The sequence below is a fragment of the Sander vitreus genome, chromosome 15 (assembly GCF_031162955.1).
Source record: "Sander vitreus isolate 19-12246 chromosome 15, sanVit1, whole genome shotgun sequence".
Classification (NCBI taxonomy): Eukaryota; Metazoa; Chordata; class Actinopteri; order Perciformes; family Percidae; genus Sander; species Sander vitreus.
This window is the reverse complement of record NC_135869.1, coordinates 12,465,775-12,481,559: the sequence shown is the minus strand read 5'-3', so window position 1 is coordinate 12,481,559 and position 15,785 is coordinate 12,465,775. Positions and strand designations below refer to the sequence as shown.

General features: G+C 43.2%; 1 protein-coding gene across 1 annotated transcript in view; it reads left to right on the top strand.

Annotated features, from left to right (window-relative positions):
- vat1 (vesicle amine transport 1) overlaps positions 1–15,785 on the top strand; it is a 30,160-nt gene extending 14,375 nt beyond the window's left edge. The window contains exons 3-6 of the mRNA XM_078270438.1: positions 5,116–5,286; positions 6,479–6,568; positions 8,750–8,991; positions 12,495–15,785. Of these exons, the coding sequence (XP_078126564.1) occupies positions 5,116–5,286; positions 6,479–6,568; positions 8,750–8,991; positions 12,495–12,743 (752 nt within the window). The 3' untranslated portion in view covers positions 12,744–15,785. The remainder of the gene's footprint in view (positions 1–5,115; positions 5,287–6,478; positions 6,569–8,749; positions 8,992–12,494) is intronic.

Below are 15,785 nucleotides of genomic sequence, written 5' to 3'. Positions count from 1 at the left end.
CACACACACACACACACACACACTTACACAGTCGTCCCAGAAAAAACACCAAGGTTACATAATACAGAGTAATACCTCAAGAGTAAACGTTCACAAACAGCCAACCACAGCTCCTATCACCGTTACAGGACTCATTTGAACTCTACAAAGTAGCAATAAAAAGTTCATTTATTTGGTTCAGCTTGTTGATGTTGTAGCGCAGCCACAGCGGGTTTGGGTAAAAAGAGATGCTTGGGTCCATGTTTGTATTTCATTCTTTCTCAGCCACTACCACTGCAGGCTAATGATAGGTTAAGAAAGACGAGAGTCCTTGAGGAACTGTGGAAATAAATGCAGAATAACTCACACAAGAAAACAACACGGAGCACAGACACAAGGGACCAGTCATCACTCAGGTGTTGACAGTAGACATATGGCCACCATCCGTCCCCCGACTAACACCTAGGATCATAGCCTGGCTCACAAAGTTTGAAGAAATGCTGTGATGTGAGCTCCTCTTTTATTTAGACAAGAAGCATGAGCTGTCGATGAGGGATGTATTAATTGGGACGAGGCAGATGTGGTGTCCGTCCCATTATTTTTATTTTTTTTTTAAGATTATTTTTTGGGCTTTTCCGCCTTTAATGGACAGGACAGGTGAGAAAGGGGAGAGAGAGGGGGAAGACATGCAGGTAATTGTCACAGGTCGGAGTCGAACCCTGGACCTCTGCATCAAGGCATAAACCTCTAAATATATGCGCGCCTGCTCTACCCACTGAGCCAACCAGGTCCACGTCCATCCAATTATTTTTTCATAAATACGAAAAACATTTCTGATTTCCCCACCCACCCATGTTGTTAAGCTCTGGGTGTGGAGCAATAACAGTGGCCTCAGTGTCAGTCTGGATTCCACTGTGTTTTGCTGTAAGTTCCTCTTCACTCCTAACAGTTATGGAAGCCAAGATCAATTTGTGCCAAAATGTGAGTATGCAAGGATTCAGAGGAAGACAAAACCCTACTGTGTATCCTGTTTCTCCAGAGAGAAAGGGAAAAACAAAATAGATAGATGGATGCTTTTTGACGTTTCCTATGTAATTTCCAAGTGTAAACAATTCAATTGAATCCTGAGGAGAGCAAATGCAATTAGCAGCAAGAATTTGTTTTCTCTACCCCCGAGGAAAGGGTTTGTGGATGGTCTTAAATCACACTCAACCCCTACCAAGAAAGATGATTTTAGTCTAGAGAAAGAGATATAGAGAAACTATGAATCTGGAAACAATGGGAACTGAAGCACCGGTTTAATGAAAGGTAAATATTTTAATCTCTGTGCATATTTGTAAAGATAAGCTAATTTGATCAGTCATTCAGGACGGTTCAAGGCTGCAGCCCCACTTCTGTCTCCCTTGTGATCTATGTATGGATGTGTGTGTGTGTGTGTGTGTGTGTGTGTGTGTGTGTGTGTGTGTGTGTGTGTGTGTGTGTGTGTGTGTGTGTGTGTGTGTGTGTGTGTGTAAAGTGAGGTGGGGAGCAGTAAGGGGTTCTTGGCACAGCTCAACAGTCTTGTGATGGGCGATCAGGAGTTTGTTCTCAAGGGATTCAGAAACAGGTACCTTCTTCCTCCCTAGGCACCATATTTCTTTGGCTGGAAATATGTTTTTACATACCGGAATTTTTAAGAAACAAAAGATATCTGTATATTTCAAATATTTTTTTGTTCTATTCCTCTAAATAATGGTTTATGGCCTGGTTATAAATATTTCTGCAGAGGTTGTTTTTCCATTGCTCACTGACTTCATACAGCAGAAACAGAAGGGGAATCACTGTGTTTATGACAGCAGTGTTAGTTAAATATTAATATGCCAGTGCCTGGCTGTAAGTACGTGGGATTAATGGATGCATCATCCTGTCACTTTTTCACACCTACATGTGAAGGTTGCTACTATGCGACAGAGACATTTAGTAAAAACAGCTCTTAACCACTCAGACAATGCATATTCATTTTCTCACTTTTTTTGATTTCCCTTCTACCTCAGACAGTTGCTGATGTGTAAAAACCTGTGTCAAAGGCAAACTGACGCACATTCACTAGTGTTTGTATGTGTAAAAATATGTATACAAGTGACCCAGTCTGTGAAATATAAACTGATGACAAACATATGATTGCCATTAAATGACTCTTATATGCCCAAAGGAAGAACAGTCAATGACACAAAATGGCTCCCTTTGCTCAGTCATCACTGGCAATTTGGCTAAGGTTTCCTTGGCAACACAAACTTGGTTTCTCACTGAGGACAAGGAGAGATGGTGCTGTTATAACGCAGCCGCAACAACACTTGCATCCAACAGCAACAGCCTTGATTTTTATTTTCTCATTCAATTCTCTGCTCTGTGTCAAGCGTGATTATAGTAATGCAGTGCAATGGACTTCTAAGATGAGAACCACAGATCAAAACATTTTTTTGATCTTTACACTGAAATAGAGGGCAGGAAATGGGTTGTATTCAAATGACTTGTCTTGCCTGTTTTTACATCAACGGACTATTTTCTGTAACAAAGCACTCAGAGGATTTTTAAAACAAGTTAAAGTGCCCATATTATGAAAAAATCACTTTTTCTGGGATTTGGGGTGTTATTTTGTGTCTCTGGTGCTTCCACATGCATACAAACTTGAAAAGTTATGGGTTTCTGAATGTGTCCTGCCTTCAGTCTCTGGGTGAGCTGTTCAAAATCTGCAGGGTTTTCTACACACTAGCCGAAATGAGGGGGGCTTAGCGCTAGCATGCTAGTGGTTAGCCCCCTCGTTCTCAATGGCAAAACACTGCTACAACACACACAAGTTCACCATAATCTACAAAAGAACTACTTACATGTCCCTGTTCTGCAGGTATTCCACGCAAAGTTGGAAGTGTGCCCTCGTTTAGAAGAAGTCTCCCGGCTAATCCTGCCTTGTACTGACTGCAGTTAGAGAAACAGCTAGCTAGCTGATGTGATCCTTACCTAGCTACTGCGCATGTGCGACTCCTGACAAAGATGGTACAGAAGTGAGATGTCTCACTCTGTAGCTAAAACAGAGACCTGAACACACAGGGTGAAAAGAGGAGCTGCAGCAATGTGCAGTACAACAAAAATATGGTGTTTTTTGTATTCTGGTACAACCTCAAAATACAATTATGAACCTGAAAATGAGCATAATATGGGCGCTTTAAAGGGCCCTGAAATGAACCTTTTTTCATGCTGAGCGTTTCCTGAACAGAGATTAATAAAGAGGATAATGTGATTTGGCACTAATCTTATCATTACATCTCAGTTAATTTTTTTGGCCAGTGTCAGTGCTGTTTTTATGTGACAGTGCAGCCTCACACACTAACTGCCAGGATGTCGTTGAGAAAATTGTCCTAAGACTGGTTCAATGGCTCAGAATATTTTCTATGCTGAGATGAAGAGGGACCAGAGGTGCATCAGTGTCATCTAATGTTCTACTCCATATAAAAGATATAAAGACATGATATTTCTGACATTAGTCCAGTTACACTGAGTACGTAAAATAGACTATAGAAGATGCTCGTAGCTGTCCAAGGAAAACATCTTTATCCATGTTTTGTGATTTTGAATTTGTCAGATAAACCAAAGGATTAAGTGTACCTTTATGGGTTGAGAAAATTCTCCTACATTGTAAGCTGAAAAAGCTATTTAAAAAGCCAATGGATTTCCCTAAAATGCATTGTCAAACAACTAGAAACGGGGCTGATTTTCTTAGCTTGTGAAAAGTTGACATTTTGGACATACATGGTTTTCATTGGACAGCAATGGTGGAAGTAACAGTCTGATGTAATATGTCATTTCTGTGTGTGTGTGTGTGTGTGTGTGTGTGTGTGTGTGTGTGTTTGTTGTCTAAGTTTATACAGATAAAGAAAGAAGCGTTTTTTTATTGATGTCACATGAGAACAAGAAATGTGCTAGATTAAAAATATATCTTCCTCGTTGGTGACTTCTACACAAGTCTAATCACACATGCATAGGCCTTCTCGTGCATGTGCCTGCCTTCCTGCCTTTCTTTATCTCACTGGTTGTGCATATTAAATGTTGGGTTTAGTAAGCAAGCAAATCAAGATTTCATCATTCATTTAATTTAAACCTGTCCAGCGGTCTGGCAGCTCCACTATGCCATTACAAATGGATGTAAATGCACATGTTTTGTGTTGCTTTATTCTCTGGTATCAGATAAGACGTGCTCTTTACTTGGTCAGGCATAAATGACCTTTATGGATGCCGTTCAGTTCAAGTCCTCAGGTCAGCCTCCATTTAAAACAAGCCACTGCTTATCAGTAACCTATTACTTCTTGCTCTGGCTGCCTTAGCAAACATTGGCAGAGGCATTTGCCACAACTATGTACACACTTTCAAATAAAGCGAACACAAACACAGATATCCGAAACATCCACTGCAGCACACAGTCTCACAGCACGTTGTCTTTAATAAAAGTTATCTTGGACAATGTAGGACATTTTGTTTTCAGCTGGCATGGTTATAAGGAGCTGTGTTTATGTAATTTGCAATAGAATGTCATCCAACTCTCCGTTCCTAACAAAACAGATACCACTGCTAAAAAACTTTTATTCCTGTGGAATTTTAGACAGGTTGTCTTGAATAAGAGAACCAAAAAAATGACGTGTTATTTGAGCCACAATGGCTACTTTCTCCTGAGTTGGATGTGTGTGTGTGTGTGTGTGTGTGTGTGTGTGTGTGTGTGTGTGTGTGTGTGTGTCTGTGCATCTGTGTGTGGGTGTCTATTCTCCCTAGGCCAGTCGGGGTAATGTGATTGTGTTTAATGCGCTCTTTACATACCCTTGAGCAAAACACATCCACACTGTTATTGACTGGCTTGTCTGGGACAATAAATAATGCAAATCAAATTTACCTGCCATAGAAAATACGTGTGGAATGGGAATTCTTAGGTGCCTTTCTGTTCAGCTGAGTTTCATTCTGGTCTTGGCATTGCCTTGAACAACCATGTTCAGTTAACTTCGAATCCTTGTCAATAGTATTTGCAATAGAATAAATCACAAGTCATGTCCTGAAATTTATATTTTTTCACAAAATCATAACTGCTTATTAACCCTGCCCCTCTTCCTTCAGGTGGTGTGGGTATTGCAGCCACTCAGCTGTGCAAGACAGTGAAGGATGTGACTGTGTTCGGCACGGCATCCGCCAGCAAGCACGAGACCATCAGCGAGGGTGGAGTCACACATCCCATTGACTATCGCACCAAGGACTATGTGGAGGAAGTCCGCAAGATCAGTCCGAAAGGTGAGAAATTTGAGACAAAGTACTCTAAATTCTGAGTTTATGTGTGCAGGGATTGGAAATAATTTACCAGTGTCACCTATCTGTAATCAAGGTTCCATCAATATTCATGTTTCACAGAAATTGTTTCATAAAGCACATAGTCCGGATCAATATATTCCCACTGGCACAAAGCAATACTGTGTGACTGCAGGCAGTGAGATGATATATTTTCATACACTTTGTTTTTTTTCTCGTGACACAATTCTCAGCAGAGCTGGCTGCCATGTACACTAGACTGACAGCTTAGGGAGTCATTTTTCCTACCGAGCAAACTCATTTCACTAAACAGCGACTGTGGATTCTCATCGCTATCAATAATGCATCCACAGAGTTTTATGGAGATGTGGCTCTGGACTCGCCGAGAAAAACGCTGCTTTTCAGCAAAATGAAACAACATCCAGTTCCTGTTTTTTTTCTTCTTTTTTTTTCTTTCGCCTACTGCTGTGTTCCTAGCAGGATGGAGACTGTTATTATGCTCATTTCATAGTCCCCTCTCCAACCCTGTCTGTGTTCTTTGGCGCATGGAGCGAGACAGACAGACATTACAGAGACAGATAGGAAGAGAGCGAGAACTGACACTTTAGACAGAATGTATCTAATTAGAAGCCTGGATCAATGTGCAGCCCTGCTCGCTACCTTTCCCTTTGTCTTGGCTCTCTGTCAATTCATCTGTGCTGTGGTCAAGGCAGAGTCCTGCTGTGAGCCTCCCACAGTCAATAGAACCAGGGTTTAACGCAGCAAGGAGGGGTAGCCCAATTTGAGGAGTCCCCTCTGGCACAAAGCAACATCATTAAAGCCAGGCCTTCATGGCCAGACATTAATAAGACACAGAGAAACCTTCATAGTTAGGTTGCCATTCTTTACCATCTGTTCAGAGGTTGGTTTGTTATTTGCTCCACCTTGGAATGGAATGGACAGTGACGGAGAGACGTTTTATCCCTCTTGTCTTATCAGTGACAAGAATGAGGAAACATAACATAAGTAGAATCTCACCCCGCTCTCCTCCTCTCCTCTCTTGGCATACGTATGGGTTTGTCTTTGTGTAAACATGGCACAACTTGGCTACACTTGCTCCTCCTAGTGACCTGCAGGCATGGCAGGCTGCTCTCGCTGAATTCACACCAGTAATAACTTCTTCTCTCTCCTGCGACAGGGATGGACATAATACTGGACCCTCTCGGAGGATCAGACACCCATAAGGCCTACAACCTGCTGAAGCCTATGGGGAAACTTATCACCTATGGTAAGTAGTAACCTGCATGTAGATCAGGTATTTTCAGTGTAGAGCCAAGTTTGGAGCAGCGCCATTTAAATCCTCAGTGATAGGACACAGCCCCTCCATGAGTGAACAGAGCAAGAATAGGCAAGAGTTAATGCAATTAGATTTGGTTAAAATGGTCGGTCTGGGAAAATGCTTGCCAATTTGAGCAGTTTTCCACACAAAATAATCAGATTCAGAACCACTTTTATGAGCCAATCTCAAATAAAAATGAAGTCTCAACCACCACAAGCAAACGTGGAAAAGACTCACGCAGAGCTTGCCCCCAAGCTGTATGTATCTCTCCAACCAAGATTCTAAATCTTTTTTTAAAGTTACCAGAACTTCTTATGTAATGCCTGAATCCAAATATGTGGCAGCGCTTGTTGGCAGCGCTGCACAGCATGGTAGGAAGTACAGCGGTTACCTTTTAAGTTGTCTAGCTACCTGCACAAGCTAGCAGCTGACAGAAATACCCTCGAAACTCATACTAATACTGTATATATTATGATTATCTGTAAGTTCTTTACTGCTCACTTATTATTTTAAAATAGTATTCCACTCTATTGCAAAATATTCGGACAAGCAGCTGCAAATTCCGTTATTTTAGACTGCTTGATTTTAATAGAAACTCCAACGAAATCCTGTAGCGTAACTGTTAAGCAAATGAATACAGTACATGAAATAGTAATGGGTTTCCACACAGACAGAATAAAGCTGCTTCCTGGTGGGCAGTGTGACCTCTCTGTAGAAGTCCATGTCCTCAGTGTGCTGTGTGTCATCTGTGGGAAGGCCTTTACGCTGGCTCTGTGGCGATGCCAATCTGGAACCAGCATGCATGCAATAGTGGGCGGGGTCGGCATCCATGAAGAACAGGGCCTTGCCTTTGCATGCTGCACAAAAACCCACTACTCAGCATGGTGTCCCCCCCCCCCTCCCAGGTCCTCCCCACCCTTTTTGCTGGTTGCTTCTCTTCCAGCTTATCAGAAGTATGCATGGCGGAACAATGGGCGTTCTATCCACACGAAACCTGGAATGTGTCTGAATGTAGCTGGGTCCCTCTCTTCTCTCAGAGCATGCTTTGTGTTGCCTGTTTCCCCCGAGAGAGACACAGAGAGCATAGGAGCCAATGGGAACACAAAAGGAAGGAATAGGAGGCGGATGTGGTGACAGAGATGAGAGACGAAGTGCTAAAGAGGTTTTCCGGGTGGAAGGTGTAGGTGAGAGTGTGAGAGAGGCGGAGCAAAGATATAAACCAGAACTAACCAGTAGAGGTACCTGACAGGACTTAATGTGGATTTGACATGCTGCCTAAAGATGAACCAGTCTCTTATTTTTGTCCATTAGTGTTTGGCCCATAACATGTCATAAAATTGGAAAACATGAAAAGATGCGATATCACCAAAGCCCAAGATGAATGTATTGACAACATTTGTTTAGTTATTTTCTGTCAATTAAGTAACCGAGTGATGCTAAAAGAGAAAAGTTGATGATCAGGTGAGGGAAAAGTGGGAGTAAGGGGGCAGATAATGTGATAAAAAATGAAACAGACTTTTAAACATTACATCATCAGTAAATCAATTATACACAAGGATTTAGAAATGTACCTGAGGAAGAGGAGTGGGACAGAATCTGAAGGAATATTAAAACTATGTCACGTGATGTGAGGGTGCGCCTCATTCAGTTCAAGATTATGCATTGCTTCTATTGGACTCCCTCCAGCATTGGTCTGAAAGACACCAAATTGTTGGAAATGTAAGACAGAGGACGGCCAATTTCTTCATGTCCTATGGTCCTGTGATCAGGTCCAGGAATTTGGGATACATGATAACCTACCATGTCGGATTGCAGGGACCCAGGTTCCATTCAGCCCAAGATTATTTTTTCTGGGAGATGGGTCAATCCTAAACGGGATGGATAAGCACATAGCCAGACGGAGGAATGAAGGGGTGCTTCACATGTTGCAAATTGAATGTTTTGTATGTTGTTTAAAAAATAAATAAATAAATGTTAATCACAAAAAAGAAATGTACCTGAGAATACAAAACACAGACACACACACACACACACACACACACACACACACACACACACACACAGACACACTGTCTTTCTTAGCTTTTCTCTCCCACAGAGTAAAGATTGAGGTTCTTTCTCTTCTTTCAGGTACATCTAACATGCTCGCCGGCCAGAAGAAAAACCTGCTCGCCGTGGCCAAGAACTGGTACCATCAGTTCTCCATCCACACGCTCAGCCTGATCCAGGGGAACAAGTCGGTGTGCGGCTTCCATCTGGGCTACCTGGACGGGGAGATGGAGCTCATCACCCAGGCCATGAACACCATCCTGGATCTCTACAAGGAGGGCAAGGTCAAGCCCCGCATCGACTCCACTTGGCATCTTGAGCAGGTTTGTGTCTAACTGTGGTTCCCCATCCCTTTACACCTGGAATTCATTTCTAAACAAATTACTTGTACCAAGATATTATCCTTAACATCCAACGAATGCATCTAGTTTTCCAGACATGTATATGACTATTTGAAATGTTGTTTTGTCTTCTTAGGTTGAATCCACACTCCAATATGTATTTCCATTAAACGGCTTTTGTATGTAGGTTTCAGATCCATTTATGCCTGGTTATTAGTGTGACTAAATGCATCACTGTGCACCGCATAGCATGGGTGCATTTACACCTGAACTACATCATATTTTACGCCATGTGCTTACAACCCAGTCACCCAGAATTCATGTGCCAATGCCAGCTGGGTTTATGTGTGCATGGGTTTTGCAGTGGGATCTTCAGGAGTTGGGTGTGGCTCTCAGATTCAATGAATCTCAGCAATAAACAGGCAAAGTTTGTCCACAAGAAGCACTGTCTCCTCAAGCATAACTCAGTCAGCCAGACAGAGTCAGATTGTTGCTGACAAAATGAACACTGCTAACAGATATGAATAGAGAGTGTGAAAAATACAGAGCGAGTCAGAGGCTGACATCTTCTGTTGTCAGAGTCGGAGCTGGTCAGCATTTTGGCCTGTGTTACTGCGGCCAGAGAGAAACACCCGCTGTCTTTCTCCGCCATCTGACGCTCTTTCTCTGCCTCTCCATCTGTCTGCTCTTTATATCAAACTCTTTCTCTCTGTCTTTAGGTTATTGACTCCCTCTCTGTCTCTCTCCATCTTGCTATATTCTCTCCTTCTCCCTCCTCACAGTGTATCCTTTTTGCGTTTTCTCTCTTGTTGCTATGGTGACATCCTTTAGTCAGTGTGTGCGTCTGTCTTAGGGAGGGGCCCTGATGTATGAGAACGAGACATGGAAGGAGCGTGGAACAACAGAGGAGAGAAGAAGGTATATTTCAGTCTGGCTTAAGGCGATCGGGTGTGGAAAGTTTCCAGTGTATATGCATCAAAGACAAAAAGGTGATAGTTAATGAGATAAGTGATTGATTATTACAAGCTGAATACAGATGCCACATCCTGACCTAATCCATCACAGCCCTTCCTCCATCCTCCGTCCCCCCTTCGTTTTTGCTCCAATAATCAATAACAATGATTGGACAATATTTAGAAATTAGCGGTATCCCTCCCTCCTGTGGTTTCTCTTGGTTCATTATCTACATATGCACTGATACCCAGGAGAATAATGGATCATGTCTGCAGCCGCAAATAGCACCCTCCTGTCCGAGATGCCTGGAAGCCAGAGAGGTCGACAGATCGACAGATCTGCGACAGTGAAGAGTGGAAGTGGGTGGAGTCGTCAAAAGAGCCTCAGTCGCTCTCACTGTGACTTTCATTCACATTGAAGATGATTCTTATAATTCGCGGACTGCCCCCACCCTCCCTTTCAGTTTCGGCAAGGCGTGTTTCTCATCTGAAGGACACCAGTTGCTCCCTTTCGTTCCCTCCTCCCCTTCACTTCAAACTCCCACACTCCCCCTCTTTACCATGTGTCTGAGTCGTCAGGGCCACGTTTTAGCCAGGCTTTACGTTGCTAGGAGATGGCGCAGTTGCCATGGCATTGGTCGTTAGGTGGTCTGCCTGGCTCGCATGAAGAGGGGGATTGGAGGAAGGAGGGAGGGGGAAGCGACAGAGACAGGAACAGACAGTGGACAGAGCTCGATGGTCAAGAGGAGGGTGGGGTTGGTCTGGTGGGGATTCTCCTCTCCTCGTTATGTTTTACAGTCAGTGGGACCAAGTTAGACGATCCATCATCGGATGGGGCTGATTGCTGTCAACACAAGAGTGTCTGTCCCCAAAAGCAAGATGATTGGTTAACTCTATTAAATCCAGCTTTCATGTCACAGACCAAACATGTTATAGTTCTACAGACTAAAAACATTTACTAGTTTACTAAAGACCATTTTGACTATGTATAAAGCTCTTCCGTTATCAGATTAGCCACCTCTAAAGTTACCACTGTTTTAACCCGATAAAGGCTGTGTCCTGGGTATTAACCTGTGATGAACAAGCACTGCCAAAGGATAGGTTCACATTTTTCCAAGTCTATCTTTAAACAACACTCACGTTCTTAAGTTTGGCTAAAACAAACGTGATCTGATCTACACAAATCTTTTAACCTCTTAAAATTCTGACGGCCTGTACACAACTGCTATGTTTGAGTGGTTATTCATGCGACATATCTCTAGAAAGCTAAGATTCTTGTGATTCGATTGATGTAAACCATTTCAAGATACAATCACAATAGCAGGTCAACACTCAACACCTCAATAAGCAAACAAATGAAGAATTGAGGCAACACACCTATGAGGCCACATAGTAATCCACCAATTGAATAATATTCTGACAAAACTAGTCTTGTTACATAGGCAAAGGACCACACGATCTAATCCAGTAAAATATCTAGTCCAAAACAAATTATTACATCAATAAATACCCACGGACTGCTGTTGCATCATTTTAAATTAGACAACAGACTCCATGTACTCCAAATGGTTCAAAAACAGATTACAATTAACTTCTGGGCATGCCTTGGATTGGCGTTTTCGCTTAATTTATCAGGAATGGTAAGAGGTTAAAGTTTTAGTGCAAAATTCCCTCTTCATTTGTTTAAAAATGAGATGTAGCACTATCTGACAGCAGCAGTTTATTGATTGAATCATCTGCACTGGCTCACAACTTAATTTTACAGAAATGATGATATAACAATTCACATCAGACCCTTCATTAAACGCCAGCACCTGTTAGAATTGACACCCAAACTAGACTAGGATTGAACCAAGGTCTCAGATCCAACTCCATCATTCAGACTCCAGGAAATCTGCCTCACGCCCCCTCCTTTCTGTCCTTAACTTTAAATGCACAATGATCAACACATTTTAATGTAGAGATGATATTTTCTGATTTGAAATAAATGTGTTGTTCGGTGGCATTGGGATATTAGATGAAATGATTACTTTTCTGCTTCATGTCTCAATTTTCGTTTTTGTCTACGTATAATCATAAACATTTCATTATAGTTATACTTAATACATTCTGATATTGAAAGTATCTCTTTGCGGTACATATTATTCCACTCATTTATTTGGTTATCCTTCTGTTATCCCTTTTTTTCTTTGCTTTTTGCTGCTGCAACAATTTCATTTCCCCTCAAAGATTATTACAGTCTCATCTAAACAAATGCAGTTTCTCATATAGTGGATATTAAAGTTATATTTGAGCCTGTAAAATGTGCTTCTAGTCTGTGGTATCAAAACAGAAGATTAGAGGAACTAAATACGAGGAGGCTCGTATTGCTTTGGAAATGTGTGGGTGGAGGAGAAACTGGCTACTAAAGTGTTATCGCAATAGATTTTTCTCAATGACAGGTGTATTTAAAATCTTCCTTGTCGTCCTTTCACCCTTCACTCTTTAATCTCGCTTTATGTAACCATCTTTCTCCTTCTATCCCTCCTGCAGGTGGGCGATGCCATGAGAAAGATGCAGGAGAGGAACAACATCGGCAAAGTGATCCTCAACACAGAGCCGATGCCCGAGGAGGAGAAGAAGGAGGAGCCCAAGAAGGAGGACAAGAAGAAGGACGACAAGAAGAAGGATGACAAGAAGAAGGACGATGGCAAGAAGGAGGAGAAGAAGGACGACAAGAAGAAAGAGGAGCCCAAGAAGGAGGAGGAGAAGAAGGAAGAGCCCAACAAGGAGGAGAAGTGAGAGGGAGGGACGGATAGTCAAGCAGAGTAGCAGAGAGTTTGTGTCCTGGGAGCAGGGGGAGTGGGGGGTGGGGGGTGAAGAAGGAGATGGATGAGGTGGGAAGGTGGGGTGGAGTGTAAGAAAGGATTGGAAGGAGTTAGAAGGGTAGATTACAAAATGATCACACCAGTGTCAGTCGTTCATCTCGTCCACCTCCCCTCCGCCTCACCCTCTCGACTCCACAGTGGCAGTGATTACTCAGGCCTGGCTCCACCCACCCCCTTCCCATCCTGTATTCTTGCATTTATCTCTAAAAAAAAAAAAAAAGAAGAAAAAAATGTCCAATCACTTGTAACACCTTGTAAGCACCGAAACCTATCTCTCTGCCTCACAAGATTGAGAAGGCAGCCGCAACACTCGAAAGATCTTTCCCATCTGGAATGACGAGAGACAAGAGCCATGGAGGATTGTGGGTACGGTCCAGGCCTGGGGCAAATTACTGTTTCCTTGACAACCGTAATCCCTGCTCACACTCCGGCCCCACCCTCGACCCCTATGCCCCTCCACACCTCAACTCCCACTGTGCTAAATTGTTCTGCTCTGACTTCCACCTGCCACCTCCTCTTCCCCCCTCATCCTCTCTCCCCCCCAAAGTCCCACACCAACACCACCACCGCCCCCAACCCATCCACGGGCCGGACCCACAGACAGGCACAAAGGCAGGCAGATAAACAGAGAACCGCACCCACCCACACGTTGCTCTTCTAGTATCCAACGCTTAGTTATGTCACTGAGGATGAGTCAGAGATGCCTGTGATTGGCTGATGCACCCCAGCTCCCCTGGAGATATTTGCATCCTGGTTTTGATCATGATGTTTGATTGCTCAGACAATGGTGTTAGTGCTAGAAGGCCTAACATTGGTTATCATATATATATATGGCCTTCTCTTCGATATTTCTTTTATCATTCTCCATGAGTGTAGAATGAGACCGCTCCATAATGCATGTGTTCCAATCCCATTTCAGTGCAGTTAATGTAGTGACTACAGTTTTGCACTTGCCTGAATATGAATTGTCCTCATAATGAGCCTTTCTGTGCAGTGTTGAATAGGGAGGCAGAACTCATTGCTCAGCTTCCTTCTCCTTAGTTACAGATTTTTCTAGCTGACCAACTGTTGGCAAGAAGTTCGCAGTGCCAATTAAGAGAGAATTTGTTTCTGTTTAAACAAGCCACAAATACGCACACATACACACTCTGAATGTGATGAAAGAGGCACTGTCATGCTGAGACAGTGAAACGTCTGAAATGAGCAAGTTAAGAAGGTGACTATCAGTCCTTTTTTCTTCAGGATCAGGCTTTCTTCCTCCCTGATCCTCCTCCAGGCATTCCATGGCATTCTGCTGCTTTCACAGCGGCCGCTCGCCTGTCGATCACCCTGACCTGTGGAGGGGAGAATTCAATTTAAGTTGCCGTCCATACTTCGCCCCCCCTGCTTGTCTCTACTCTACACTCTCTCTCCCTCCTCTTTCCATTTCCCTTTCTATGGTCGGCATAGCAACAGGCGTCAGGCTCGTCAGAGGAGGCACTGTGGTCTGTTTCTCTGACTCCCTCTCCCTGTGTCTCTCTTTTCTGCCTCCCTGACTCTATATTTGCCAACAGTCGGATTTCAGATGATAAAGATGAAGAGGTGGAGCAGTTTTCTAGGTTGTTAGTTTTGCACTCCCAACCAGTGAAATTTAAACAGAGTATTGACAATGTGTGCAATTAGCAGTGTGCTGGCAAAAACAGCGCACCGCTCCCCCTAATGGCCAGTATGAATTTTGTCTCACTGGTGAAATGTCATTGGAGTAAATCCTTAGCATTTTAGCATAAATCCCACTGGGTGGACTCTAAATCTTTCATGTAGGAGGATATCAACTTTGAAACTTTTATCTACCTGGCTGCCTGCCTGCCTACCTGTCTGTGAGCCCGGCCTCAGCGTTGAGACTCAGGTGGTGACTAGTGACTTTGTAAAAAAACACAAAACAAAATGTTTGGAGAAAAAAAAAATGAAAAAAAGTTGTTGTGTTAGCATGAGTGGCCTCCCTCATGTGCTGTGTGTGGTGTGCCATTGTGTGTGAAGATGTGTGTGTCCCCTCAGGTCATTTGTCAGGTTTTAAAAGCACCCACCCTACCCATGCCACATTTCCCCCTCACACTACTCTGCTACAGTATTATGTAGCTACAACCCTCCCCTCTTACTTTATCTTTCCCTCCTGTCTGATAAGAGGCCTGTGTTATGAGGACAGTTGGTATTAGTATTTTTGCACTCTGCTCGCTGATCTTATTGCACTTACAGGCATGGCAGTCGCACTCTAGTCCTACGCAGGCTTTGATTCTGCTCCAGGTTTGCAGTCTGTTTCCCATCATCCACTCCCAGTGTATCTGCTGAAGCTCACTGAAAACACAGGTGGCACACACACACGCACGCATGCAGGCACGTACACACACACACACACACACACACACACACACTCTCACTCATATAAAGGTCCCCTCATTTTCAGCTTGCCAGTCCCTGCCCGGGCCAACTTCTCCTGGGTGGCAGCTAAAATCAAAGCATTCATCCATCCTTGACTGTGTGAAGTAAAATGTGGAGCAGGGCGGAGTGAACTGGGCTGGAGTACGACCGCTACGCTGGTGTGGGGAGTGACTGTGTCCTGTCAGCCTCTGGTTAGTGTTCTGTTCTAATCTGCTGGGCTCCCTTTGTGAACCTGTGGACGGTGCTTCTGTTCCGAGTGCCATGTGAGAAACAAGCGCTTCAGTAAAAACAAAAAAAAAAGAGGATGTTTTACTTAATATGTTATTTTAATTTACCTTTATATTTCCGTTTGTTTGTCTGTTTTGTTATCCAAGGGTTTAAAGTTCAAAGTTCATACTCTTTTGTGGGGACCTGCCAACCTGCACTCCTTTTAAATGTGATGAAGTCTTTCTGTTGGTCCGAACCATGTGTGCCAAATTGTATGTATATTCCTCTGTCAATGCTTTGAATATTAACAGTGCATAAAATAATATGAAGACAA